The 27,697-nt window shown below is 38.8% G+C and overlaps 1 protein-coding gene across 1 annotated transcript in view; it reads right to left on the bottom strand.

Annotated features, from left to right (window-relative positions):
- The window catches only part of LOC149163578 (uncharacterized), a 274,285-nt gene that overhangs the window by 157,901 nt on the left and 88,687 nt on the right, over window positions 1-27,697 (bottom strand). Inside the window, exon 3 of the mRNA XM_089430772.1 lies at window positions 17,176-17,366. Coding sequence (XP_089286898.1) covers window positions 17,176-17,366 — 191 coding nt within the window. The remainder of the gene's footprint in view (window positions 1-17,175; window positions 17,367-27,697) is intronic.

Raw genomic sequence — 27,697 nt, 5'->3', positions numbered from 1 at the left:
GAATAGTTGTTTAAATTATTCACAGTTCTTACATTTGGTATCAGAGCCAAGTCAAACTCTCAGATCTGTTAAGTTGTTCAAAAATCTATGACAATATATTATAGAAAGGCCTACCATTACAAACATAATGGACTTTGTCTAAAGAAGTAATGATAGCAAGTGCTTCACTGCTGCAAATGCATCTTCTGACTGAAGAAATGCAACTAAAACCGGCTCCATTACTAAATACTTCTGTTTTCATATGACTTAGAAAAGAGTCCTTATCCTGGAAAGGTAACTCTGTATCCGAAAAGAAGAAAGGTGATTAGTTTACATGTGCATGCTTTACCCAAGCATGGCTTTAGGCCAAGCAGTACTTTCCTTAAACACTTGACTACCCCATGACGAAATTCTTCAGAAGCCTCAAGATGACAGCAAAGCCCCAGAGGTTAATTTCCTTATTATCATTGACATCTGATCTATTGTTGTTGATGTGCATCGCCGCAGTAGCTCCTCTAGACACAGTAAAACACCTTTAGCTACACTATCGCTAATCAAGAAAAGTGTGCCATCTCTTCTTGAGTTATTTATACAATCCATGTCTTTGATTGATCTGCAAACAAAGGTTTCATCTTGTTCAGAAGCTTTAAAATCTTGAGAGGAAAGCCAGTTCGCATAAAAAACAAAAATATAGACATGCTTATATACATTATAAAATTTTATTTAGAGCTGCTGTCAAGCTGAACGAATGACATATATTGCAGCCTAAATGATGAAAACTACATATTTCTAGAGCTAACCTTGGAGAAAAACAATCTACCTACCTAAAAGTAGCCAAGTCCATCTGTATTCTGCCATAATTCAAGACATGCTTGTAAACCAAGAGGTGGAGCCTCTCGAACATATGCAGTCAACGAACGTAGCAGCTGAGGCCTACTGTGGCTCGGCTCGAGCAAAAGGGATAATCCAATGCATAGAGACTTCAACTTTGAGAAGATCTTGCTTCTAACGACATCTTCATTTTCATTCAATTCCATGTCACCGTATTGTCATTTTTCCCATACGAGACAGACCTCTGAAAGTTGTGCCCAAGGAACTCTAAAAGAACTTGAAGACTTAATACCAATTCTAACTATCACCCATTCCAATGCTTTCGACCCTTTGATCGACAAAATGTTTTCTTCATGCGCTCATCAATGGCTTATCTAAGCATCAACAAAAAGAACACACGAATGATGTTGTTTTCCGATTAAAATTCAGTGGGTCAGTGTTTCATCGTCTGCGGAGGAATCAACTTCATTATCGTAGTCGCAGGAATGTCTTAAGGGAAAATTTCTTGAATGGGATAGACATAGACTCACCCCTAATCAACTCAATTTTTGAACTCTAGCATCTGATTTTTCCAAGCGTGAATTTGTGCCATTTGCATCTGAATGGGATAAGCGGGAATATTTTTCCAATTGAAGTGCTTCGAAAGGCAGCATCCTTAGGTTTTGGTGTTCTGGAAATAGAAGGGATGAATGACAGTGCTAACAAAAAAAAACAGAAATTCTTATTTAACAACACATTCATATAAATCCGCTAGTCTCTTCAGGACCAGACGTCAATAGCTGTCCACACGCCAATCACATTCGCGAAGTATGCAGGCGTGTTACTGTGAAGATGCGCCAAGGAAATAATTTTATTCTTTAGGTGTCAAGCGATGAATTAAAGTTTCAAACCATACATGATATAAATCATATCGTAACTATATCATATAATATAGCAAACCATATCCAAATATTAAACTATATCAAATATGCGATCACATGTATCATATGTTATCCATTGAAAAATGACGGATGGGTCAGGCGGGGTTTCGACACGCTAACCTCCCTCCATATAAACGACTTCACACCAAGGGTATGGCCAAATTTCAAAATCTAAACAATAAGTATATTGTCTAGCAGTCCAAGTGCCGTAAATTTAACAAAATATAAAAATAACTAATACCGTAATGTCATCTACATGCCTAATCAACGCTCCAGAATTTTGTAACACTGTGTATATATATCATATATATGACCCGTATTAAGGTTTGGCCACGCTTATCATAAATTACCCTTTTAAATTAAAAAAATGAAGAATTCATAGATTTCCGCTATTAATCTTTGGTAATGGTTTGAATACTCTTAATCAATACTTATATCTAAGCTCTTTTATGCTTTTTTATTGTAAATAAAATTTCGATATTAATAAATACGAAGGGCAAGTTCAACTTTGGTCGATAACAAATATCTAACTTATACAAATATATATTAACCATATTTATAAAATAAATAAAAAATAATAATAATAATAATAAAAAGCCGTATGCATCATAAGTACAAATTTTATATTAAATTATATTTAAACTTTATATGTGATGCTCATATTTATACACTCGGTGAGGATTTATGACCAGTCGCGTAAAACTATATATAGAAGACGATTGAATTTATATATATTTGCAGACATTGCTTCCATGTCTAAAACAAATTAATGTAATGTTTTTAAATGATATATAATTATTTTAAGATTATTCATTTAAAAAAAAAAGTGAGTAATACATATTACATTATATTACGTTTTTATTTTATATATAGTTAGGCATAATTATTTTAGGCTATTATTTATGTTATGTTACAATGATTATGATAATAATCTAATTTAAAGACTCATGCATTAGAATAGTATTATTACGCATTAGGGTAGGATTCCCTGCATTAGGACAAGGAGGTCGCGAGACCACCCTCCTTGACCTCGGTACAAGTAAGATCTGCCTAGCAGATAAAAATAGCAAAAAAAAACCTATACCCATTTATAAATGTGAAATTGCAAAAACTATATGTTAAATCTGAATGTATACCTCAAATTTTTTACAAAATTTTATTATGTATACAGGAAACATTACAATGGTAAGGACATATGAGTGACGACGACATGATCGGGAAGCATCACTGTCAATACTACCACCACCGTCGTCATCACCATCTCCATCGTCACCATCATCATCATCTCCCTCATTACCAAAATCAACACCAATTGCTCCAACACCGGAGCTGACTGTGATAATGAACTCATTGGAAGCCTTATTGGAAACATTAAAAGGGTCAACAATGGCTAAGACCAAAGAAGAACCTCAACCCTTAGCAACCAATTCAGCGGAACCAAAGAATTTTGAGTATAAAAGATCAAAGGAAGATATTTCTAGGGAGCTTCAGAAAATTAAACTCCCAGAATTTTCAGGAGGTCGAGCTGGAGAACATGCTGAGGCATGGTTAGAAGGAATGAACAATGTTTTAAATTAAGAGAATACTCTTCTTCTGCAAAAACAAAAATTGTTGTATTTCAATTAAAGGAAAGTGCCTTGATTTGGTGGGGAAATTTGGAAAAAAAACTACACCTCACAACGGATAATGTCCCTTGGGAATTGTTCGAGGAAAGATTCCGCACAAAGTATTTAACTCCATATTTTCAACAACAACAAGTCAGAGCCTTTCATACATTAATTCAAGGTAATAAAACAGTGGAGGAATACGAGATAAGGTTTATGGAGCTTGTGAAATACATTCACTACTTAGATTCTGATGAACGTCAAGCTGAACGCTTCATATTTGGGTTAAATCCTCGCATTAGGGCCTTGGTGAGCATGTGGAAACCATCATTAGTAGCTGAGGCGGTAGAATGTGGCCGTTATGCAGAAGAACATCTAGGAATCAAAAAGGATGTAGGGCCAGCAGAACCTTTACAATCAGGGTTTTCAAGAAAGACTCCCCGAAATTTCTTCAGGGGAGGTAGCTCAAGACCACCTTATGGTAATAGATTTATCCCAAAAAATGTAGGAACAAGAGCTCCCATGGCAGTTAATACTATAGCCGCTGAATCATCAAACACCAGTCCATGGAAATTTCGTGGAACTATTAATAGAGGAAGAAATTCGAGAGGAAGCAACATGAGAGAACGAAACTCTTTATCTAGAAATTCACGTCCTAATTCAAGAGGAACAACACAGGTTAATTGTTGGGGATGTGGAGGACCGCATTTCCAACGTGATTGTCCAGAAGCTTCATCAAGTATATTGCATAGGAGTGGAAAGGAACCAATATCAAATAACCAAGGCAATCATAGAATTCATGCATTAGTCAACAACAATCAAGCAGCACATCAATCCAACGTAGTGGAATCTTCAGGTATTATTAATGGTATAAAACTCAAAATCTTATTTGATACTGGTGCCACAGATAGTTTCATTTCGTCATATGCATTAAACAAATGTGGATTGGCATCTCGCAGACAAAATGATTTCAGACAGGTAGAAATGGCCTCAGGAGAACTCCAATCCGTAGATTTAAGTGTGGATCAATGCAAAATTGACCTAAAGGTCTGTTCGACTAAATTGAAAGTTTATGTCACAACCTTAGGGACTTATGATCTTGTCATAGGTATGGATTGGCTAGAAGCTCATCAAGCTTAGGTAGACTGTTATGGGAAAAGAATTCTAGGTATAAATGATGAAGGAAAAGCGATCCAAATTCAAGGAATCAAGAGAAAAGTATCTTTATGCTACATATCAGCAATGAAAATGAAGCATTGCTTAAGAAAAGGTTGTCAGGCATATGTAATTCAAGAAGTAAGTAAAAAAAAAAGGACCATCCTTAGAACAACATCCGGTGTTAGCCGAATTTCCGGATGTATTTCCAAAGGAACTACCAAGATTACCCCTTGAAAGAGAGCTAGATCTCACAATAGAATTGAAACCTGGTACTCAACCAATCTCTAAAACACCTTTTAGAATTATAGCTCCAGAACTTCAAGAATTACAAATTCAATTGATGGAACTACTGAATATAGGACATATTCGACCCAGTATATCACCTTGGGGTGCTCCTGTAATTTTTGTCAAGAAGAAAGATGGATCCTTAAGATTATGCATAGATTATCGAAACTTGAATCGAGCTACAGTAAATAATCGATATCCTATGCCTCGAATTGATAATCTCTTCGATCAAATGAAAGGAGTTGTTGTCTTTTCAAAGATTGATCTTCGATCAAGCTATCATCAGCTAAGGATTTATGAAAGCGATATTTCTAAGACTGCATTCCGGACACGCTTTGGGCATTATGAATTTACTGTGGTACCATTTGGATTAACTAATGCACCAACAATATTCATGAATCTTATGAACAGTGTTTTCCGCAAATATCTTGATCAATTTGTACAAGTCTTTTTAGATGATATACTCATCTACTCCAAGAATGAGAAAGAGCATGAAGACCATTTACGAATAGTATTATCCCGCCTCAGAAAACACCAGTTATATGGAAAGTTATCCAAGTGTTTGTTCTTTCAGGAAAAGATTCATTACTTAGGTCATATCATATCAAGTGAAGGGATCTCAGTAGACCTTGAAAAGGTAAAAGCAATTATGGAATGACCAATACCGAAAAACGCACATGAAGTACGAAGCTTTATGGGTTTAGCCGGTTACTACCGAAGATTTGTGGAAGGGTTCTCCAAAATTGCAAAGCCGATTACAACTCTTCAACGTAAAGGTGTTAAATATGAATGGACTGAGGAATGTAATAAAACATTCTCCGAACTCAAAAGACTACTGACCAGTACACCAATCTTAAGAGTCCCTGATATGGACAAAGATTTTACGGTATGTACTGATGCATTCAAAAATGGGTTAGGTGCAGTATTAATGCAGGATAGAGGAGTAATAGCTTATGTCTCAAGAAAGTTAAAGCCTCATGAAGAACTCTACGCTACTCACGATTTAGAATTAGTTGTTGTAGTATTAGCTTTGAAGATTTGGAGACACTATCTAGTGGGGCGAAGTTTTACACTTAAAAGCGACCATCAAAGTCTATAATATTTGTTCACCCAAAGAGACTTGAATGCTAGACAAAGACGATGGAGTGAATTCTTAGGTGAATATGACTTTGGAATATCATATATTAAAGGAAAGGAAAATGTAGTGGCAGATGCTTTAAGCAGAAGACCCCGGATATTTTCTCTCATACCTATCAAAGTAGACTTAAGGCAACAAGTACTAGAATATCTCATAAAAGATAGTTGGTATTTAAAGATGAGACCTAGTCTTGAAAGTAAAAAGCCAAAAGAATCTAAGTTTGAAGGATATGAACTAGAAGATGATAGAATCTTACGATTCCATGGAAGGATGTATATTCCTCATAATAGGGATCTTCAAGACACTATCCTTAAGGAAGCCCACAGAGCAGTGTATTGTGCACATCTTGGAATAAAGAAAATGTATGCAGATACCAAGAAACTCTTCTTTTGGTTGGGCATGAAACATGATATCATTCAATTTGTTGCAAGATGTTTGGAATGTCAACAAGTAAAAGTAGATCATTGTCATCCAACGGGTCTTTTACAACCTCACAACATTCCTATGACCAAATGGGAGATTATTTCTATGGATTTTATCACTGGACTACCTCTTACTTCTCAAAGACACAATGTCATTCTAGTAGTAGTGGATAAATTAACGAAAAGCACCCATTTCATTCCCGTAAGAGATACTTGCAAGTTGCCAACATAGCTCGAGTATTCATAAACAAAATTATCAAATTTCATGGAGTACCTAAAAAGATTATGTCAGATAGAGATTCACGCTTCACTTCAAGATTCTAGACTTGCATGCAGTCAGCCTTAGGAACTCAATTAAATTTAAGCATAGCTTATCATCCTGAAACTGATGGGCAAACAGAAAGGGTAAATCAAGTACTGGAAGATATGTTGAAGATGTACGTTATGGATCAACAATCACACTGGGAAAAGTACTTATCCTTAGTTGAATTTGCATACAATAACAGTTATCACAGTTCAATCAGAATGCCTCCATTTGAAGCATTATACAGCAGACCTTGCAGAACACCGTTAAGTTGGGACAAGTTAGAAGATCGAGTGTTAGTAGGGCCAGAATTAATACAAGAAATGGAGGAGCAGGTAAAACAAATTAGACAGCGGTTAAAGGAAGCACAGGATAGACAAAAGAGTTATGCTGATGCTCACAGAACTAATAGGAAGTATGAGGTAGGGGATTAGGTTTTCATCCGCATCAAACTGAATAAAAGTACTATTCGATTCGGAAAAGGGACAAAGTTATCACCCCGATTTATTGGACCATTTAAAGTCATGGAAAGAGTTGGACCTGTCGCCTATCGTCTTGCACTGCCACCTCACTTGCATAAAGTTCATAATGTATTTCATGTATCTGTATTAAGGCATTACATAGCTGACCGATCTCATAACCTTCAATGGAAGGAACTGCAGGTATCAGACGAAGGAACCATATCGGTCGAACCATTACGTATACTGGAATGTAGGGTTCGATAGCTCAGGAATCGTCTGGTAGACCAAGTTAGGGTCCATTGGAACAAATATAGTCCTGGATCAGCTACTTGGGAAGATACGAAGAACATGTGTCAAAAATACCCCAACCTGTGTCAATTTCAAAGAACTTTAAACTATGTTTTGTATATATTTAATTTACTGTAAATCAAAGACTCAAAACCATTTTTGAATGACCATATATAAACATGAACTTTTATGACATAATATCTGTTTAATTCTGCTAGGGGTTTAAGACAGAATATGTTATTGATCTTACTAAATTATAGTGATCAAAGTTAAGTTTAAATATTGAGTAGTTTTTCTTCTGATGGGAATTAAGATATTATAATTTTGTTTCATTTATGCATATCAATATGATTGATGAGATAGAAATCAAAGAATGATTACATTTTAATATGAAAGCTAATGGCATGAATAAAATATGGCAAAGTATGTTATACTGTAGTTGACATGTATGAATTATATATAAGCTATTTGTTTTTGAATATGTTAATCGACATTTTATAAATGCATGGAAAAGTGTTTATGATTGCAAATAATATCCGTTATCAAAATGACCACGTGATGACAGAAACCTCAGAACAATTAAGGCTCAAAGAGATTCCATGATAGGGTATCAACCCTGATTCTACTGGGAGGGGTGGAGGTGTTGCCCACCGTTTATCTTCCAAACCCTTGAGTTATGGGAAGACTGTACGAGTCACGCTCCCCTAGACGTGTGATGATCACTGCCAGATGCCTACTAGGAATCAGGTCGGTATAGCCAACGCTGTCATCTTAGGAGTTTATGAATGGTTAGGTCAGTATAACTGATGCCATAGCATACTCCAGTAGAGGATGGATAGGATGGGAGCGGAAGAGATTAGAAAGGATAGGATGATTATAGAATAGCTGAAAAACAATTGAGGCAGAACATGAATATTATAGTTGTAAAATATTAAAGAAAACAAATTCAATTTTGTAATATAAAAACCTATATACTCTTAATAATCATTAATATATTTTAGAAACCCTAACTTAGGGACGAAGTTTTTGGAAGGAGGGATGTATGTAATGACCCACTTATAGTAAATTAAAATTTATGAAATTAAATAAAATTAATTAAATTATAAATTATAAATTAAATAAATTAAAATTAAATAATTAAAATAAATTAATAAACTTTATTTCAAATTAAGATATGCAAATAAAATAAAATCAGATTTTGTTTTTAAAAATCAACACGTATCATAATTTGGACACGGAGATGGAGGAAGTTGGTAAATGGAGACTTATAAGAAGGAAGGGACAGTTGTAGGCAAGGGGGGAAAAGGAGGAAAATTTGTACACAGAGTTTATCATCAGGAACAATTGAGCCTTGCTAGTTATGAAATTTCTGGGCACGGGGGAACAGTTTGCATCAATTGAGAAGCATACTGGACTGAGTATCTAGGTTATACTCGATTTGGCTGGGTGGTTTTGGTCTTTTGGTAACGGAAGCGAGAGCTGGAGTAATTTTGAAGCCTCTTCATCCACAGGAAACTAGGTAGGTACTTCTCATTAAATCAATCAATTTGATATATGAAATTTTGCTAAATTTTAATGTAGGTTCATAAAGATTTCATATTCGGTTCACAGGGAATAGTTGTTTAAATTAAATTATTTACAGTTCTTAGATTTCATATTCTGTTCACAGGGAATATTTGTTTAAATTATTTACAGTTCTTAGATTTCATATGATTTCATATTCTGTTGATAGGGAATAGTTGTTTAAATTATTCATAGTTCTTACAATTCCCTACTCCATTCATCTCTTTATCACATGCCACCACCTTTTAAAACATGTACCTTGGACATATTATCCCCTTTAAAAGTAGAAACCACCTAATGGAATACTTGGTTAACCCCATTTGGAGCTTGGAGACATTATCACATGCCAAAGCCCATTATGGAAGGGAAGGGAAAGCCATTATGAAGTCCCCACCTGTTGTCCATGGTTTGTAAGCTCTTTTACTCAATTTCCTTAATGACTTGTTGTACTAGAAGACTAGGCGACGCATTGGATCTTATGCAAGATTGCAAGTGGTCTTCATCTTGGGTTTTGTCTCCCTATACGGGGTCCTAACCCTCCAGAGGGCTACATTGGCACATGTAAGGTGTGTGTTGAGAGCCATAGGCCTCCATAGCAGTAAACAACACTCCATGGATCCCCATAGATGTTCAAAGATTGTTCAAGATTCACCTATTGGACAAGGAAGATGCACTTGGTTCACCTTTGCCCAGCCAACCCCACAGTTGTCCCATGCACTTGGCAGATGACCCAGGACTTGTATGCTGATGTGACATCACTTACATCATCAATTGAGCCCTTACAGATGGTCTACAGGAATCTTCGACTTACTTAAAGACCCATGAGGTCACTCGTGTGCCCTCACATCCATGGAGAGCACCACAGGTTTATTATGTGGAGAACAAGGGGCCAACCCCTTGTCCATTACTTTTGGAAGTCCAATTCATCATTTTGGCACTTATGGAGTTCATCAGGCATCTTAGAGAGCCTAATGACATGCATTATTTATTATTCGACCTCTTGAGAAGCTTGTTATTTTGTTTATGAGCTAGTTTGATGGGCTTGTCACCAAAGGTTAGTAGGTTAGTTATTTTCACATTATTTTTATTTTATGGGCTAATGTAGGTTCAAATAGGTAAATTGAACTCATTACGAGAGTATAAATACAAATGATGAGAGTTCATTTCTCATCATCACTTGGTTTGGACTTGTATCTCTTCAGATTTTCACTATTCCTTCTTGGTGGATGAAATTTTTGGAGCATGGATGAATTTTGATGTATGGATTGTCTTTTCTTGTCTTGGAGCTTTGTGATTGGCAAGTTTATTGGTGGTTGGATATATTCTCTTACATGTAAGTACAAATTTAATTCTATTATTCTTTTTACATTGTCACATGCATTTATAATAAGGTTTTCGCTATACTAGGACTAGTTGTCACATGCATTTAATGCGAAATTGCGAAATGATGTTTCTATATATCATATCTCTATGTATGGACCATGTATGTTGAATGAATTCTCCTAGGGATAATTCTATGATCGAATTTATCTTGACAAGCCACTTCACCTTGCAAAATGAAGTATAAAAGCTTTTAAGGTCACTCTCCTTTGCCCTAATGACAAATGAAGTTGATGTTAAGGCCTCTTTGACCTAGAAACAAAGTCTATCTTCATATTCTTCTTGACTCCAATATCCCCAAAGGATTAGGCATTGGGCTACCAAAAGAGGATCACTCAAAGAAACATTTCTATTCGCCTCTCCTTCTTTATTCTAGGTCTAGCCACATTAGAGCTCCTAGCACATCATTTTCGCGACAAACTTCACATAATAAAACCTCAATCTCTTGGCCTCCACTGCACTGGTGTCTCTCCTAGGCCTCCTCCAAATTTGAGGAAATTCCGACGGTGGGGTTGTGAGATATCCCAAGCCCTAGCCTCAAGATTAGTTTTTTCCCTAAGTTTCCCTCGGCTAGTTCCTCATAGGGATCATTCTTCACCTTCAATTGAAAATCAATTCTTTGGTCCCATTCTCCTCCTTTTTTAGTTCAAGTCTATCATTGGTTGCTCAACTCATTCGTCTTGACCTAACCTAGTCCCAGACCTTTGAAAAGTTAATTCTTCAAAGACCACTTGGGAAACCAAGTTCAATAAAGATTTTAGGGTTTTGGAAGCTCCTTTACAATTCACACTTCTTCAACCTAGCCCTTAAATCCTCATCTCCTTCTCCTAGAGAGCTTTGTACCTTGCTTAAGAAGCAATCAAGTCCTATTCTTGAGCCTCACTTAGGAAAGGATCCCCGAGATCACTTCACACCCATCTTCGTTGATCTATCCTTCATAATTGATTCTCTATATATCAAGTCTCCTCCCATCGATGAAAGTCCATAAAGAGTAGGAAGCTTTAGCTGTGGTGACAATGGGCTTTAGCTTCATTATTGCTCTTGACCTAGCAAATGCCCTCTAGGACACTTTGTTAGTTTTCAGTAACACCCCCCATAGCCTATTGTTAGGAGATAGCTAGAACGGAGAGGTCGGTGATCAGAGTGACAACCCCCGACCTCAGTCATTGTCGCATCGTGCCTATACAATCTAAGCGATAACAGTGCCACAAGTGGTTATGGGGCCACAATAACATCCTACTGGGTCTCCAAATGAATCGAATGAGCCTGTATCCCATCTATAATGACTGGAGAAATGATACAAGCCCTCCCATTGTTTGCCATGGCGAGACACATCCTCAACTGGGACCTAGATCAACTGCCAAGTGTGTGGTGTAATAGTGTAGCTGGCTAGGCAAGGTGATCTAGGTGCGTCATCATTGCCAAATAAATGGAACACGAGCAAGCAATGGAAGATGCTAAAAGCTCCCATGAAGTGGAAATTTTCTCTCTGCTGTGGTGGAAGCCCATGACTCTCAACGCTCACCCTGCAAGTGCTAATATGACCCTCTCGAGGGCTTGGACCCCATACAGGAAGACCAAACCCAAGATGAAGACCCACCTGCAATCCTATATAAGATCCACTGCGTCCCCTTACCTTCAATAACAACAAATCATTAGTGCAATTGAGTAAATGAGCTTACAGATCATGGAACCAAATGGACACTTCATAGTGGCATGCCCTTCCATAATGGGCCTTAGAACATACAAGTGTCTCCAATTTCAAGAAGAAGGTTAAGCAAGGACCATATTAGGTGGCTTCGACCTCCAACGTGGGTGGCATGTCCATGGTACATCCATTAAATTGGCAGGTGGCATGTGATATAATGATGCAACGGAGAGGGGCATCAAAGGAAGGCTCCAAGCCACATGCCATAGTACAAGGATAGACATGATAAGGGAAGCCCACACATGGGTGTATGAATGTAGGAGGGAGCATTCGTGGTACATGAGTTACCCTGGCCTTTGTTTTTCCACCCTTTTTCATATGCCATTTGTTTTCTATTGATTTTTCTTTTCGTAACTGCTCGGAGCTCCAGGGGATGAGAGCATGGTACAGGATGTAGCAATGAATACCCCCTTTAGGTGGGGCGGTTCATCGCCCACTAGGGCTTGGGCCAATTATGGGTTCCCAAATGATGTATGGGGCCAATGTGAAGGGCCCTAGGAACCAGGGTGATGATCATGATGAAAGGGGGCAGAGCTCATTTTGGCATTTGCCCACGTACTAAATTTGTATGTCCCAGCCATCTTTTGTATTTTATGGTAGATTTCCTATTGAGATTGGTCAAATAATTCTTTTTCTTTTCCTTTTATCTGCATCAACCTTCATAGCATCGTTCTAGGCTCGACCCAAGGTGTGGACAAGGGGAAGGGGAGGCTAACTCCTTATGGACCCAATGGACAAATGCGGATCCAGATGGGAAATATGGTAAATGGGATTATAATGATCATAGGGGGGTGATGTAGATGGGGACCACACAACCAAAATAGGGATCAATTATCTCACGATCACCTAGTCCTCTAGGTCACCTAGGGAATCAATTATCTCACGATCTAGCCATCCAAATACTTCGATTTTTGGTCCACAACTGTGCTCGTGTGTTCTCAAGAAGCCCTCCAAATTTCATGAGATTCTGATAGTGGGATCTTGAAATATCGCAAGCCCTAGCGCGAAGGCCAATTCATGCCCTTGTTTTCCCTTAGGCTAGAAACCTCACTAGGATCCTTGCGTTGCCTTTCATTGAAAATTCATTCCTTGATCCCTTTCCCCTTCCTAACAAGGTCAAGCATATCATTGGTTGCTAAGTCCTATCCCCTTGACCAAACCTTGGGTCCACTTGGTCCCATGTGGTCCCATGCATTATCAAGGTTAATTCTTCAAAGCATTATCAAGGTTAATTTTTCAAAGATCACCTAGAACCCAAGTGTCCACAAGAATTCTAGGACTTAGGAATCTCCTTCATAAGATACATACTCAAAACTTGACCCTAGAAATTTTCCCCAAGCCCTTCCTAGAGATCCTTCAATCTTGTCTTCCAAGACAAGCAAGTCACATATTTGAGCCTCTCTTGTGAATAGGCTTTCAGGATCACCCCTTGCCCTATCATTGGTCCATCCATTTTGTGATCCTTATAATAACGAGTCTCCTCCCATCAGTGAAAGTCTGTAAAGAGTAAGGAGCCTTAGCCTAGGTGATAGTGAGCTATCACTCCATTATTATCCTTAGCCCAGTAGTAACCCTTCAAGGATCCCCTTTTAGGACCCCTGCTAGTTTGAGCGGTAACACACCTGGCACTTGGCAACTGATCCAGGGCCCAAAGGAGGCTTTTTCTCATCCAAAGAGACATGGGAGGGCACGTGTCAGCTTCTAGCCCTTATTGATGGAGCATCGACATGATTTTTTCCATTTGGAGACCCATGCGAACCATTTGGAGCCCAAGATGGGGTTTGGATATTTTTTGCAGCATTTAGAGGGAATTCCCCTCTTGTTCATCACCTTTGAGGCCCTCACCCTCATTCTCAGCACATGAGGCCTCAACGCTAGCCTTGGATAGTACTTCACATTAATTACATAGGCTAAAAGACAAATAAAATAATAATTAATGTATAAGCTATCTTGGTTGCCTTGTAACCTAGGATTTGTTACCTAGTTTAAGCACATTAGGGGATTCTTCTTTAGGAAATCAAACTCATAGAACATGTATAAATATGTGATTTTCACTCCCATTTAAAACCATCACACTTGGGATTTTCGGCTTGCAATTTTGTGGAGAGATTTCGATGATTCTAATGCATTTTGATGTTTGGAAGAATTCATTATCTTACTTGGAGCTTTTTTTGGAAAATTGATGGATGGATATATTCTTCATTATTTTGTAAGTCCTGTTTAATGTTATATTTCTAATCTAATAAATGTCTAATGCATGGAAAATTATCTATGGTTTTGAATGTGCCCTAATTTTGTTAGAATATTGAAGCTACTAGAAATTTTGCATGTGTTACTCATGGATAATGATGAATGAATGTTCCTAGAGGTTGTTTTATAGATTGCATCCTTGAAACTTCATTTATTCTTGCCAGCGAAGTATAAATTCCTAGTGTTTTCATGAAGCTGCCTCCATTAGGGCTAGCGAAGCTGCCATTAGGTCTCCTTGAAGAGCGAAACTCTCATATCAAGATCATTTTTTATTCCAATTCTCAAAATTGCTAAGTGCTAGTACTTGATCCTTAGTGACCACATTAACTCCACGAATTATCTTTCTTTTCACCTTGTCTTCCCTCTTTTCTTCATCCCTTTAAGAATAAGGATGCTTTCTAGGGCTTGGTGTGAAATTTTAGGGAAGAGGAATTTTTGGATTCCGTCTAGACATAATTCTTCCTTTGTGTCTCCTCTAGGCATCCACAAGTTTTGAACGAATTCCGGCGGTGGAATTTCAATTGAATTGATTCCCTAGCTATCACACCAAGTGGGTACCCTAGAAGCTAATCCTTCAACTTGGGGATTCCTTAAAGGTTTATGCTTTAGTACTTGTTGAAGTATATCATTCACAACATTTTCTCTTTCCTACCTTGACCCTAGATGAAATCTTATCTTGTCAAATATCTCAACCCTAGGTCTCGTGTAGTCCTTCTTTCAAGGGATTTTTCTTGGAAAGTCTTCCTAGCTTCTCCCAAAGCTTGCACTTTAATTGAACCTTTCTATTGAATGAGCCACCTTGCCTCACTTGAATCCCATCACAATCAAATGTACCACAAGTGAGGGTTACTGGGACTCCTCCCGTTGGTGAAAATCTGAGAAGAGAAGTGTACTTAGGCTGTGGTAATAGTGGGCCTTTGTCCCAAACTATTGTGCCCTCTAGCTTTGGCCTATTTACTAGGCCTGCTAGTTTGTTCAGCAGCAGTACTCATGCTCGCCTTAGATAGAGTAATGAAAATCCAACCAAGCTAAGGGAGGGATTATACATTGTTATTTCTTATCTTACTCCTACATGGTAAGACACTCTACGGCAATGAAAATAGTCATCTTGTGCTTGTGGTATATGATAATTTGATTGAAAAATTGAATCAAGAAATTTCCATGTAGGAGAAGTTATGACAATGTGGCATTGAACATTAGAGGAGGGGCAACAATGGAGTTTTAAGCAAAACACATACCATTCGCAATAGGTGGGGTAATCATTCACAATATAGAAAATATCATGCTTAATCATCAGATATATTTAATGCCTAAGTAGGTCTAATTCATGGTAACCCTATGATGCCAAGTTAATTTTGTGTGTTTCATGTATGGGGAGGTAAATAACGATAAGAATAAACCACGATGCCTTCCATTGTCATATAACCAACATAGATCTATCTTAAATATGGATCTACTAAGCATTGAGAGAGATCAAATCTCTCAATATGCAAACCTTTTTTTGAGTGCAAAACTTGAGGAAAGGTTTGCAGCTTTAGAAATATGATTCCTTTCGGCACTTGGATCTGGAGTTAAGATGATCTATGTTGGTTATTAATAATACTATATATGTTATATATAAATTTCACATCTCTATATCTAGAAATGTTCTTATTTCTAATTTTATTAAAACCCTAATAATACATATAGTTATGTGCATATGTGCTTGGAATTTTTCATTGACATGTTTTATAAAAGAATTAAGTGCTATGCATAGCATTATTAATTAAATTTAAATATGAAGCTCTAAAATATAATGGTTGGGAATACAAATCATCATTATTTTAATTTATATGGTAAAATGGATCTTAACATATATATATATATATATATATATATATATTCCACGTGTCTAAATATGGAACTATTCTTATTTCTAATTATATGTTTATTAACTAAATTTAAACATGAAGTTCTAAAATATCATGGTTATGAATGTGAATCATCATTATTTTAATTTATTTCAATGTGATATGAATATTATGATTTTTTCCCAAAGAAATTGTTTGTAATTTTGATTAATAAAAACAAAATTATAAGATAACAAATTGAATCGAATTGACTTATTATTTTTATTATTACTTTTTACTTTTTATTACTTTTTTAATTGCACTGACATGTTTTATTGTTATTATTATTACTATTATTATTTGAGCTAATGCTTCACTACATCTCATTTAACACACTATTAAAAGATCTCCCCCATACTAGATTGTAGAGTGCCTCTCGGCGCAATGAAAGATACACTTCCCACATTGTCTTCTGTTGTGAATTCTCTCCATCTTTCTTTGCAATTCATTTGAATGATCCATGACATTGATCCAAGGACAAAAACCAAGACTTTCCTTGAATACAATTCATGTGCATATTTGAATGGAATAATTCTAGTAAAAAATACAATCACATTCATACAACAATTGTTATAAGAGTTTAAACCACCCAAGTGGACAAATATGAAATACCTATTCTTTCATTTAATTATAATCCAGTCATGCACATTTAAATGGATTAATACTGGTAACAAGCAAAATCACATACATACAAAGTAAATGTTGTAAGATCTAAATCCGCTACCGCACTCCAATTATACTGGCAACCTAGTACAACTATTAGGGAATTTTAAAGCTAAGCACTACCAAAAGAATTTTGCAAGCTGATCTCATAAGCATTTGCTTTTAGCATGCATATATGTTATAAATAGATTACATGGTGATTCTAATTAGGGATGAGATTTTAATGAAAATAATAGTAAATCTCTTAGGCATAAAAGACCACAAAAACGCCATAGGATCATATTTGTTCCAACATATCATGTCTTAACGAAAATGTGCAGATTGATACTTACTCATTTTGAGGAAGATTCCGTGTCCTACCACCATATTTAATGCAAAGAAACAAGCATGATGGGCAACTTGGATCAGAAGGACGCATTTCCTTTTCCTCTTCAAGTATACAAACAGGGCAAAGGATTGGATTTTGTCTGTTAGGATAGAATATCTTCCTCCGAATACCAGGTTGCTCATACAACACATGTTCCTGTCAAACAATATCAATAATGATATATGTCAGATATAATATTCCTGTCAGCTCAAAGAGAAAAAAGGAGAAACATGGATGAGGATATCTAGAAGAAGTTTTACATAAGCATATAAGAACTATATTATTATTTTCCAAGATATGAAAAATAGCACAACTTTATCATTTTATACTAATATCCAGAACCAACATTTTCCTGTCTTTCCAATGTACAGTATATGAACTGTACCAACAATGTTGTACTGAAATAACATTTTGTAAATGGAAAATGTAAACAATGCAAGTTCTTGTAAATTAGTTTACGTGTCACTTTTATTGTGTAAAATTAGTAAGTACACTTCCATAGAAGCATAAATATTTCAGCATTTTACTAGTTGATCACGATATCCAATCCCAACTTTAATGTTTAAAGTTCATTTGACCAAATTATTAAAATGCATGCTTGCCTCAAACCATATATTTTGCATAATCTTCTCCGATGAGAGTGATCATTCCTACAAGGATTTTTCATAGAGGTTTTGAAGTATTCACTACCATCCAACCATATCTTATGTTCTTCCAAAATGATATTGTCATTGATTTTATTTATTCAAGAATTTTCACATGCAATTGACAACTCATAAACTCCTACGACTCCTGAATTTTAAAGGACTTTGTTCCTCTTTGAAAATACATCTTATACTACACTCATGAACAGAAGATTTTACATGAAGTATTACAACTGTCATGTACAATTTAATATCAAACCCCATGTTCAACATGTGCAAGAACAGCCAACATACCAGCCTTAGATCCATACTATAATGTAATACATGTCCCCAAAGTATCGAAAAAAAGAAAATTCATAATAAGAAGTGAGTTTCCAGAAACAGGAATGCCTTAGAATCTGGCAAGGACAGCAATCTTGTAGTAATTTTTAGAAATAATAGGAAATGAAGGAAACACTAAGAAATCCTTTCTAAAATGGAAAGCTGTTGAGAATGGTCTAATCTTCACATGTCACCCAATCCATCTCATGTTAGTTTTCTTTGTAGCATCGAATGTTTTCTAGCCTTGAAATTTTGTGGAGGGGCTAGAATGCATGAGATCTCCAAAACCCAAAAATCATTTCTGGAAATTCCACCTAAATGACTTAATTTGATTATTAATCAGTTTTCAAATATTTCCGAAGTCTAAACTTAGGGAATATGACTAATTAATTAGAATTAACTAAGTTAAGATGTGAATGTTCTAGAAACTCACACGGATTGACTTTAAGTGAATCCTAGCCATCGATTAAGATCTAATCTTGGTCGTTGAAGTCTCAACAGAGGATTATAAGAAGAAATCGATGGGGCTTGGAGAAATCACTTGAGAGGTTCAATTTCATGAGCAAATCGATTTCCAAAGTAGCAACAGTGAATTTCCATAGAGAGAGCCAGTGAGATCGAAGCAGTGAGAGAGGGGAAGGGACAATGCAGCCAGAGGAAGGTTTCCAGTTCCGGTGAGTGCATTTGCAGAGAGGCAAGTGAGCCACAGTGAGGCTGACGCGGAGCAGCGCAATAGCCTTTAGAGGCAATTTCAAATTTATTGGGGAAAGCTGAGTTTCAATGCCAGAAGTTGGGCGAAGGTTCTGTTGGCCAGGAGAGACATTTTCCCAGACAGCAGAAAATTAGACGGCTTGAGGAGAAGCTTGTTCAAACTGAGTGCAAAAGGGGTTGCGTTAGGATGGCGCAGTAGCTGCGCAGGGCTAGTTTGGACGAGTCAATTTGAGCCGAGGTCAAAGCCCAGATTTGCTTGTGGAGTGAGGAAATTCCTCACTAGATTTTTCTTGCCGGATTTTCTCTATAGGATTTCTAGTTTTGGCATCCAGTTGTACTCAAATTATTTCACTGCTGCATAATAATAGAACCCTTAGTTGCTACACCAGTTTTCCCAAGTTGGGTTTTTCCGAGGACATTGGTCCAAAAATAACTGTCATTTTATGTGTGTCTATTAGTATTTCTTCCAACGTTTATTTCTTCCACAGTTTATTTGTGTAGGTTGCAATGTGATTGATTCAGTTTTTTTTGTAGCAAACACTAAATAAATTGTTAAAAATTAATTTAACAATTAGGACAATTATTTCCAGTTGTTGCAATAGGGTTCGGGTTTCTGAATTTTTACATGGTATCAAAGTGCAAATGATCATCCAGAGAGTTCAGTAACGAAGGAAGATGGAGTTTCGATGTTCATTGAGGGGCAACATATCGAAACCCCAAAGGCAATGCAGTCACCTTGGCCAAGAGTTCGACAAAGAATTCAATCTCTTTAGATCGAAGGATTCCAGAGGCAGAGGGCGCAGCCAGTATTTTTTGTAGAGCAGTTCTCTAGCTGGATGCAGTAGTTTTGCAACAGTTTGTTGGAGCAGAACTAGTGTCGGTTGGAAGAAGAGCACACACTGAGGGAAAATTTTCCTCAAGGAACTTCTAATTCAAGAAGTTCGGTTTCCCTTGCAGATCAGCAGTCATTGTAAGCAGATTTTCTCACTCCAGAAGGGAGTGAAAATACCCTAGCAATAGCTGAGAAAAAGGGAAGAGGATATTTTCGACATTGTTTGAGATGTCCACTGCTGGACTTCGAGATCAAGACAGGTTGGATGGTGCTTCCAACTATGTGATCTGGAAGGCAAGGATGTCCTTGCTTCTGGATGAATATGCCCTGAAGCCATTCATAGATGTAGTGGTAGCTATCCCCGCGGATGCAAATGAGTTGAAGGAGTACAGAAAGGAGATGGCACGGGTAAAGAGGTTGATCCTTGATGGTGTTCGGGATCACATTGTTTCACACATAGCTAGCAAAGGGACTGCTAGAGAAATGTGGGAGACTCTCCCCACGTTGTACCAAGGCACTTCCGAGCAGAAGAAGATGAACTTAGAAGAGAAGTTGAGATGCATGAGGATGCAGAAGGGGGAAGGCATAGACCCCTTCCTCACCAAGATTCAGGAGATCTAGGACTAGCTTGTACTTGTTGGGGCAGTGCCTCAACCCACAGAGCTATTGCGATTGGCACTCAACAGTGTCTTTGAAGAGTGGCAGGTATTTGTCCAAAGTATCTTGGGCAGAGACACCATGCCAAGGTGGGACAGGATGTGGGTCGATTTGCAGCAGGAGGAGTTGAGACGAGAGCTAGTGAAGAGCTCCATCAGTGGCGGCAAGGGCGGATCGAAGCAGGTGGAGGAGGAGGAGAATGTGGCCCTCGCATAGAAGGGTCCCAGTCAAAAACAAGGGGAGCAATGATAGAAGAAGAAGGACATGGCAAAGGTCAAGTGCTTCAGATGTGGTGAGCTTGGTCACTACAGCACCCAGTGTCCTCTCATAAAGAAGGACAAAGAAGGGAAGCAAGACCAGCAGGCAGCATCCGCAGAGATCGATAAGTTGTCCTCCAGTCTAAAGGAAGACTTCACCATGTTTGCTGACACACCCCCAGGAGTGAAATGGGGTGACTTGGTGTTGTAGCCCCATAGTGCTATAGATGGGCAGGAATCAGGATCCTTGATGAGATCCACCTCTTGGATCAATACCTTGCTATGGGGGCCCACAATATTCAGTAGCAGGATGGATCAGTGGCAGTACATGCAATTAGATGCCAAAGTGACAGATGCAAAGTCTAGTTGCATTCAGATGCTCGGGAGCTCAATGCAGAGTTGGCAGTAGTGCAGGTGGCACAGTGCAAAGTCAGCAACAACACAGATGCCTCAATGACAACGCATACACTAGCAACAGTCAAAGACTCGGGAGACAAATGCATCATACTGATCACAGTTGATTCAATATTTAGGATGCTTTTCAGTTGCAGATGTTGCAGTTGCAACAACAACAGATGAAGAGGGAGTTGCAGTGTTGGCAGCAATTCAACAGAGTCAACAGCAGCACAAATGCAACACATACCAGAGTTGCGCAGTAGTTTGTGGGTAACAATAGCTAGACATCAGCGGCGTGACAGTGTGAAAATTCCTGAACCCGGAATCCCTACTGTAGCAAATAATATTACTTCTCCTACTTGTTAAACCATACAAGTTATTTACTGTGTTGTACAATAACTATCAAAGAAAATACAACTGCAGCATTCACTATTTAAAATTAATATGCTGAAACAAGAAACTGAACAAGAAAAAGACACAACACAATGATTCAGTTATTTTTGGACAATTGTCCCTGGGAAAACCCAATGCGGGAAAACCGGTGCAGCAGATGAGGGTTTCTTTATTATTCTTCAATAAAAATCTCATGTACAAGATACAACTAGCAAAATAAAAGAGGATTCTCTGTGAGAATTTTTACAAACACTTCTCAACGAGTTTCTGATCCAGGAGAGGACTTGATGTCCCCTCTGTGTCTCACTGCATCAGCCCCTGCGTGAGAACTACGCTGTCTCAGCGTCACACTGCCTGTGTGATGTCCTCTGCGTCACAACTTCTGCGATGTCCTCCTGCTCTGTGTCTTCTGCTCCTAACCTTGAGACTGATGCGGATACCCTCTCTCTCTCCTTCTCACCTGCAAATCTCCCTATGATTCAATTTTCTCTTGCCGAACTTTGACCAATGAGAAATTCAAACTTACTCGGGTAACTGAGTATCTGCGTCAGGTGTGTTTCCAAATGCCCCTCGATGTCCTTCTTATAATCTTCAAGTTGAGAACCAACGGCCCAAATTAGATTCTAATCAATGGATCAGATAATTTGGACTCGATATTCGTCTTCTTCTAGAAGTTACACCCACAGTTTAGATTAATACCCATTAATTATTTTAATTCCTAAGTTTAGACTTAGGGTCCCATTAAAAATAATTAATTATTTTAATAAAACTATCTCCTGCTGGAATTTCCCAAAATAATTTCTAGGTATTGTGGAATACATATGTCTAAGCCTCCCTACAAAATTTGAGACTTAGAACACATCTGGTGCTACCAAAAATTAGCACTCCCTCTTAGCGAGGAATGTGCTCTAGCAATGTGACCAGCCGAAGCATCACCTTGTTCTATAACATCTCCCTCTGCACTGCTGATGTCTAACATCACTACCCACCAACTACTGCGCAAACGCTGCATCTGTATTGTTGTAACCCTGTCATTGCCAACTGTGAAAATTCTATTACTGCAACAACTAATTTATTTTACCTACTTATTTTCCAATAAGTTATTTACGAAATCCTTTTAGTAAATATTAAAATAAATTCTACTGCAGATATCACACCATTATACAGAAACAAATACATGCACAAGAATAAAACACATCAACACAGTTATTTTTGGACAATTGTCCCCAAAAAAACCCAATGCGAGAAAACTAGTGCAACAGAGGAGGATTTTATTAATCAGCGTTTCTTGAGTACAACTAGGGTGCCAAACTGACTCACTCAACATAGATAAATCCTTCGGCGCTTCTCCTAGGCTCAACGTTAATCTTGCTAGCCTCTGCGCAGCTCCAGACCCTCTACGCCAGCACTCTGCCTCACTGCGTCAGCACTTGGCCTCTCTGCGTCACCCACATAGGCCCTCCAGTCACTGTGCAATCCAGCTGCCTCTGGGTCTTTCTGAGTGGCTCTGCGTCTGCCTCTTTGATCTCTGCATTGGTCCTCCAAAACTGTCCCTTCCTCTCCGTTACGTACTCGCTACCTCTTGCTGCAATCCAGTCTTCTAGTTTGAATTTCTCAGCAAGCCCCGCTCCAGAAATCAAACTAATTGGTCTCCCTTAGTGTGTCTCCAACTGACCCTCAAGTCTTCTCTTATACTTTTCCTGTTGATGAATCAACAACCGAGATTAAGTCCCTAATCAACGGCTAAGATTAAAATAGACTTGATCCTTATCTTTTAGAAGCTTCTCATCCTTATCTTTATTAATACCCATTAATATTTTTATTTTCCTAAGTTGAGACTTAGGAACTCATTAAAAATATTAATTATTTTAATAACTTTTCATCCAAATGAAGTTTTCCAAAACGATTTTTGGGTCTTGGAGATCTCATGTGCTTTAGCCTCTCCACAAATTTTCATGGCTAGAGCACATCCGATGCTACCCCAAATCAACACCAACACTGCATCTGTACTGCAACTCTCTCTCATTCCCTGCCACTGTAACTGAGAAATTATTGAAATGGATTCTCTACCATACCCATATGCTCTATGAACTGAATGAACTTAGCTATTCCTAGAGCCTTTGTGAGTACATCTGCTACCTGATCTCCCGTGGGAACATACTACAGTTGTACTTCCCCATGCTAAACACAGTCTCTAATAAAGTGACATCTAATATCAATGTGTTTTGACTGAACATGAAATACTGGATTCTCAGAGAGTTTGATACAACTCTAATTGTTGCAGTAAATCCTGGTCACTTCCATCCTTTTTCTGAATAAACTCACAAGCAGTTTTCTAAGCCATATAGCTTTGCACGTAGTTGCGCTGGCTGCCATATATTCAGCTTCTATTGAGCTCAAAGCTATCGAATTTTGCTTCTTGTTGCACCAAGAGATCATTCCTAATCCAACACTGAAGCAGTACCTAGAGGTACTTTTCTGGTCTACTGAACTACCTGCCCAATCTGCATCTGTGAATCCATTCAACCTAACGTCATTCCCTCAGGAGTATTTCAACCCATATCTCATTGTTCCACGTACATACCTTAGAATGTGCCTAGTTTCTACCCAATGCACCCTTTTCGGTTCCACCATGAACTGACTAAGGGTGTTGACAGCATAACAAATGTCTGGCCTAGCGTTGACCACATACATGAGCAACCCAATGATTTGTCTATACAAGGTGGGGTCCACCTCTATATCTCCTGATGCATCTATTTTCTTCTAGTTGGTGATCATGGGAGTAGTCGTGGGCTGACAATCCTGCATTCTAAATCTCTTCATAATTTCTGTAGCATATCTTCCTTGCCCAAGGAAGATCTCCCCATTCTTCTGCCAAACTTCCAACCCTAGAAAATAATGCATCAACCCCATATCCTTCATGTCGAATTCTGCTTCAAGATTCTTCTTGCAGTCCTATATGAGCCTAGATGACCTTGTTAAAAACAAGTCATCCACATATAATACCAGAATAAATGGCTCATTCTCTACCATTAAATAGTAGAGATTGGGATCAACATCAATCTTGACAAATCCCAACTGTTGCAAGTAACTATCAATCCGACCATACCATGCTCTGGGTGACTGACTGAGCCCATATAGGTCTTTCTTTAATCTACAGACATGTGTTCTCTTTTCATGCGTTTCGAAGCCTTCAAGCTATTCTTTATACACTTCTTCTATCACCTCATTCAGAAATGTCATCTTTACATCCATTTGGTGAATCTCCCATCCCATTTTAGTTGCTAGGGATATAACGGCATATCGGGCTACTAGGGAAGGTCTCTTCATAGTCTATTCCTTCTTTCTGTGTGTACTCTTTTGCCATCAACCTAGCCTTGTACTTCTCTATACTGCCATCTATAGCATACTTGTTCTTGTAGATCCAACTTGATCCTACAACTGATCTATCCTCTCATCTAGGTACTACTTCCTAGACATCATTCGTCATGATAGAACTGTTGAAATTTATAAGTCTATCCGTTAGACATTTAATCTATATTCTTCTGGTTTATTTCTTCTACTTGTTAATTCTGAATAAGTTATTTAAAACATATAAATAACGAAATAAACACAATACAATCTCAACATCTATATATCAACAATTGAAAGAAAACAAACACACAAGTGACACCATTATTTTTGGACAACTCGTCCCCGGAAAAATTCAATGCGGGAAAACCAACACAACAATTCTGAGGTTTTATTATTTTGTAGTATTTCCTTGAGTACAACTGGGTGCCAAACTGGCTCACCCGACAGAGAAAAAAAACTAGCAGTATTACCTCTCTATTCAGAAACAGGTATTCAGAAAACTTGTCCCAAAAAACCCTCTCCAACAACTCTGAAGCACTCCGCTGGCCCTTTTGGCCTCTGTGTCATCCTCAGAATCCTCAGCGTCAGCGCTCTGAGGCACTGCGCAGCCTCTGGGACCCTCTACGTCACTCTTGCTGCCCTCTGCGTGGATGACGTAGGCCCTCTGGCCTCTGCGCTGTCTCTGTTGGGCTCTGCGTGGTCTGCTCTGGCTTCTGTGTCTGCCTCTTTGCTTCTATGCTAGTCTCTCGGCACTACCTCTGCCTCTCTGTCTAGTACTCACTGCCCCTCGCTGCTGATCACTGATTTGACTTTACTTAGCAAACCCTGCTCTAGTAAAGCGAATGACTAATCACTTTGGTGTTTCTTCCAACTAACCCTCAAGCCTCCTCTTATACTTTTCCTGTTGGTCCTTTAACGGCCGAGATTACATCTCTAATGAACAGCTAAGATTAGATTTGGCTTGATCCATAACTTTTGGAACCTTCTAACCCAGTTTTATATTAATACCCATTAATATTTTATTTTTCCTAAATTTAGACTTAGGAATTCCATTAAAAATATTAATTATTTTAATATCTCCCAAACCGGTTAGAATCTGCCCAAACCTTTCTAAGTCTTGGAGATCTCATGTGCTTTAGCCTCTCCACCAATTTTCATGGCTAGAGCACATCCGATGCTACCCCAAATCGACACTCCCTCTTAGCGAGGATTATGCTCTAGTAATACTCCATATTGAGCATCACTCTGATTATACGGCACCGGTACCTGTGCTGTTGCTAGGCCTCTATGCCTGACATCCTTTGCACTAATGCATCATGTACTGCTGCCCATGGCCCTGCCACTGCCACTGCTGCATCCATACGGCAGCTCCCTCTGCATCTGTGCTCCTGCTAGTCCTTTCTCCCAACACTGCATCTGCACTGCAACCTCCTCTCATCATGCTGCATCGTGCTACTGCACTGCAACTCAATTACTGAGAAGTAAGTAACTGATCCACCCAACTACTGACATCCCTATCACGCTAGAAACACTCCCGATGCTGAAGCTCTCTCTGCCGCTAAAAAGTGCTCACTCTACTGCCTCTGCATTGCTACAACAACTCCCTGCATCTCGCATTGCTGCAAACCTCTCTATGCCATCCTGCACTGTTGCAACACTCTCCGTGCCTCTCGCACTGCTGCAGTCTACTAGCCTCGCGTTGCCCAGAGACTCCTACACTATAGCACTCTTTGTCACTTCATCTGCATCTGTCTCTACTAACATCCACCAATCCTGCTACTCTCTCTTCAGGGCTCCTGTAGCAAGGTATAATCCAAGAGTTTAGGTACCTCAAGGACCCTGCCCCTCATTGCCTATAGTCCCCCTGACTACAGCTCGATGTCTCCCCACCTCTTCTATAGAGGTACGTGAGCACTTATGGCACAATCGTCATCCTCCTTTACCTCCTTCTCCACCTTCGCTAGCGCTGCCTTGGAGTCAGATGCCTCTCCCTTGTTCTTCTTCCTCGGACACTGGTTCGCATAATGACCCAGTGCGCCACAGTTGAAGCACTTCACCTTGGAGAGGTCCTTTTTCTTCCTCTTCTCCTGCTTCCCTGCAGATTCCAGAGCTACATCCTCTTCCTTCTTCATCCGGACTCCTTTGCTGCTACTTCCCGTCTTGCTCAGCCGTCTGATCTCCTCTTAGCGAAGAGTCGCCCACAATTCTTCCCAATCTAGAAGATTCACCCTGCCTAATATGCTCTGGATAAATGTCTTCCACTCCTCAGAGACTACGTTTAGAGCAATCCTCAACAACATCTCCTCATCCGGCGTGTCCCCTATGGAAGTCAGTTGGTCCCGGATCTCCTTTAACCAAACGAGGAAGTGATCTATCTGTTCCCCCTTCTGCATCTGGTATGACCGCAGCTGATTCTCAAGTAACATCTTCCTCTGTATGGAAGTATGTTGGTACAACTTCTTCAAGGCGTCCCACATTTCCTTTGCCATCTCCTTCTCGGCAATATGTTGGACCACATGATCCTTGACCCCATCAAGGATGATGCATTTCTCCTTGGCCATTGCCTCCTCGTACTTCTCATTATCAGCCGAGTCAACTAGGAGAGCCATTGTTCTCAAGGTGAAGGCCTTGATGCGATGTCTATCTAGAATGAACAGGATTCTGGCCTTCCAGACCACAAAGTTGGACACCCCGTCTAGCCTGTCCTGATCCCTCAATCCATTCATGGCCATCTCCTTACTCTTCTTGTCGACTCCTCCGAGTCTCTACTTCCCTCTCGAATTTCTCTCTTCGACTCCCTCTGAGTCGTTACTTCTCATCTGGAAGTTCTCCGCTAGACTCCCTTTGAGTCTCGATTTCCCTCCTGGAAATTCGCCTGCCAATCGTTGAGTGACACCTCTTCGATCTCCAATGCATCTGCAA

This window comes from Pinus tabuliformis, chromosome 5_1, assembly GCF_031772625.1.
Source record: "Pinus tabuliformis cultivar Carrire ecotype Pingquan chromosome 5_1, CPIR1, whole genome shotgun sequence".
Taxonomy (NCBI): domain Eukaryota; kingdom Viridiplantae; phylum Streptophyta; class Pinopsida; order Pinales; family Pinaceae; genus Pinus; species Pinus tabuliformis.
The sequence above is the reverse complement of the archived record's forward strand: the minus strand, read 5'-3'. Positions and strand labels throughout refer to the sequence as shown.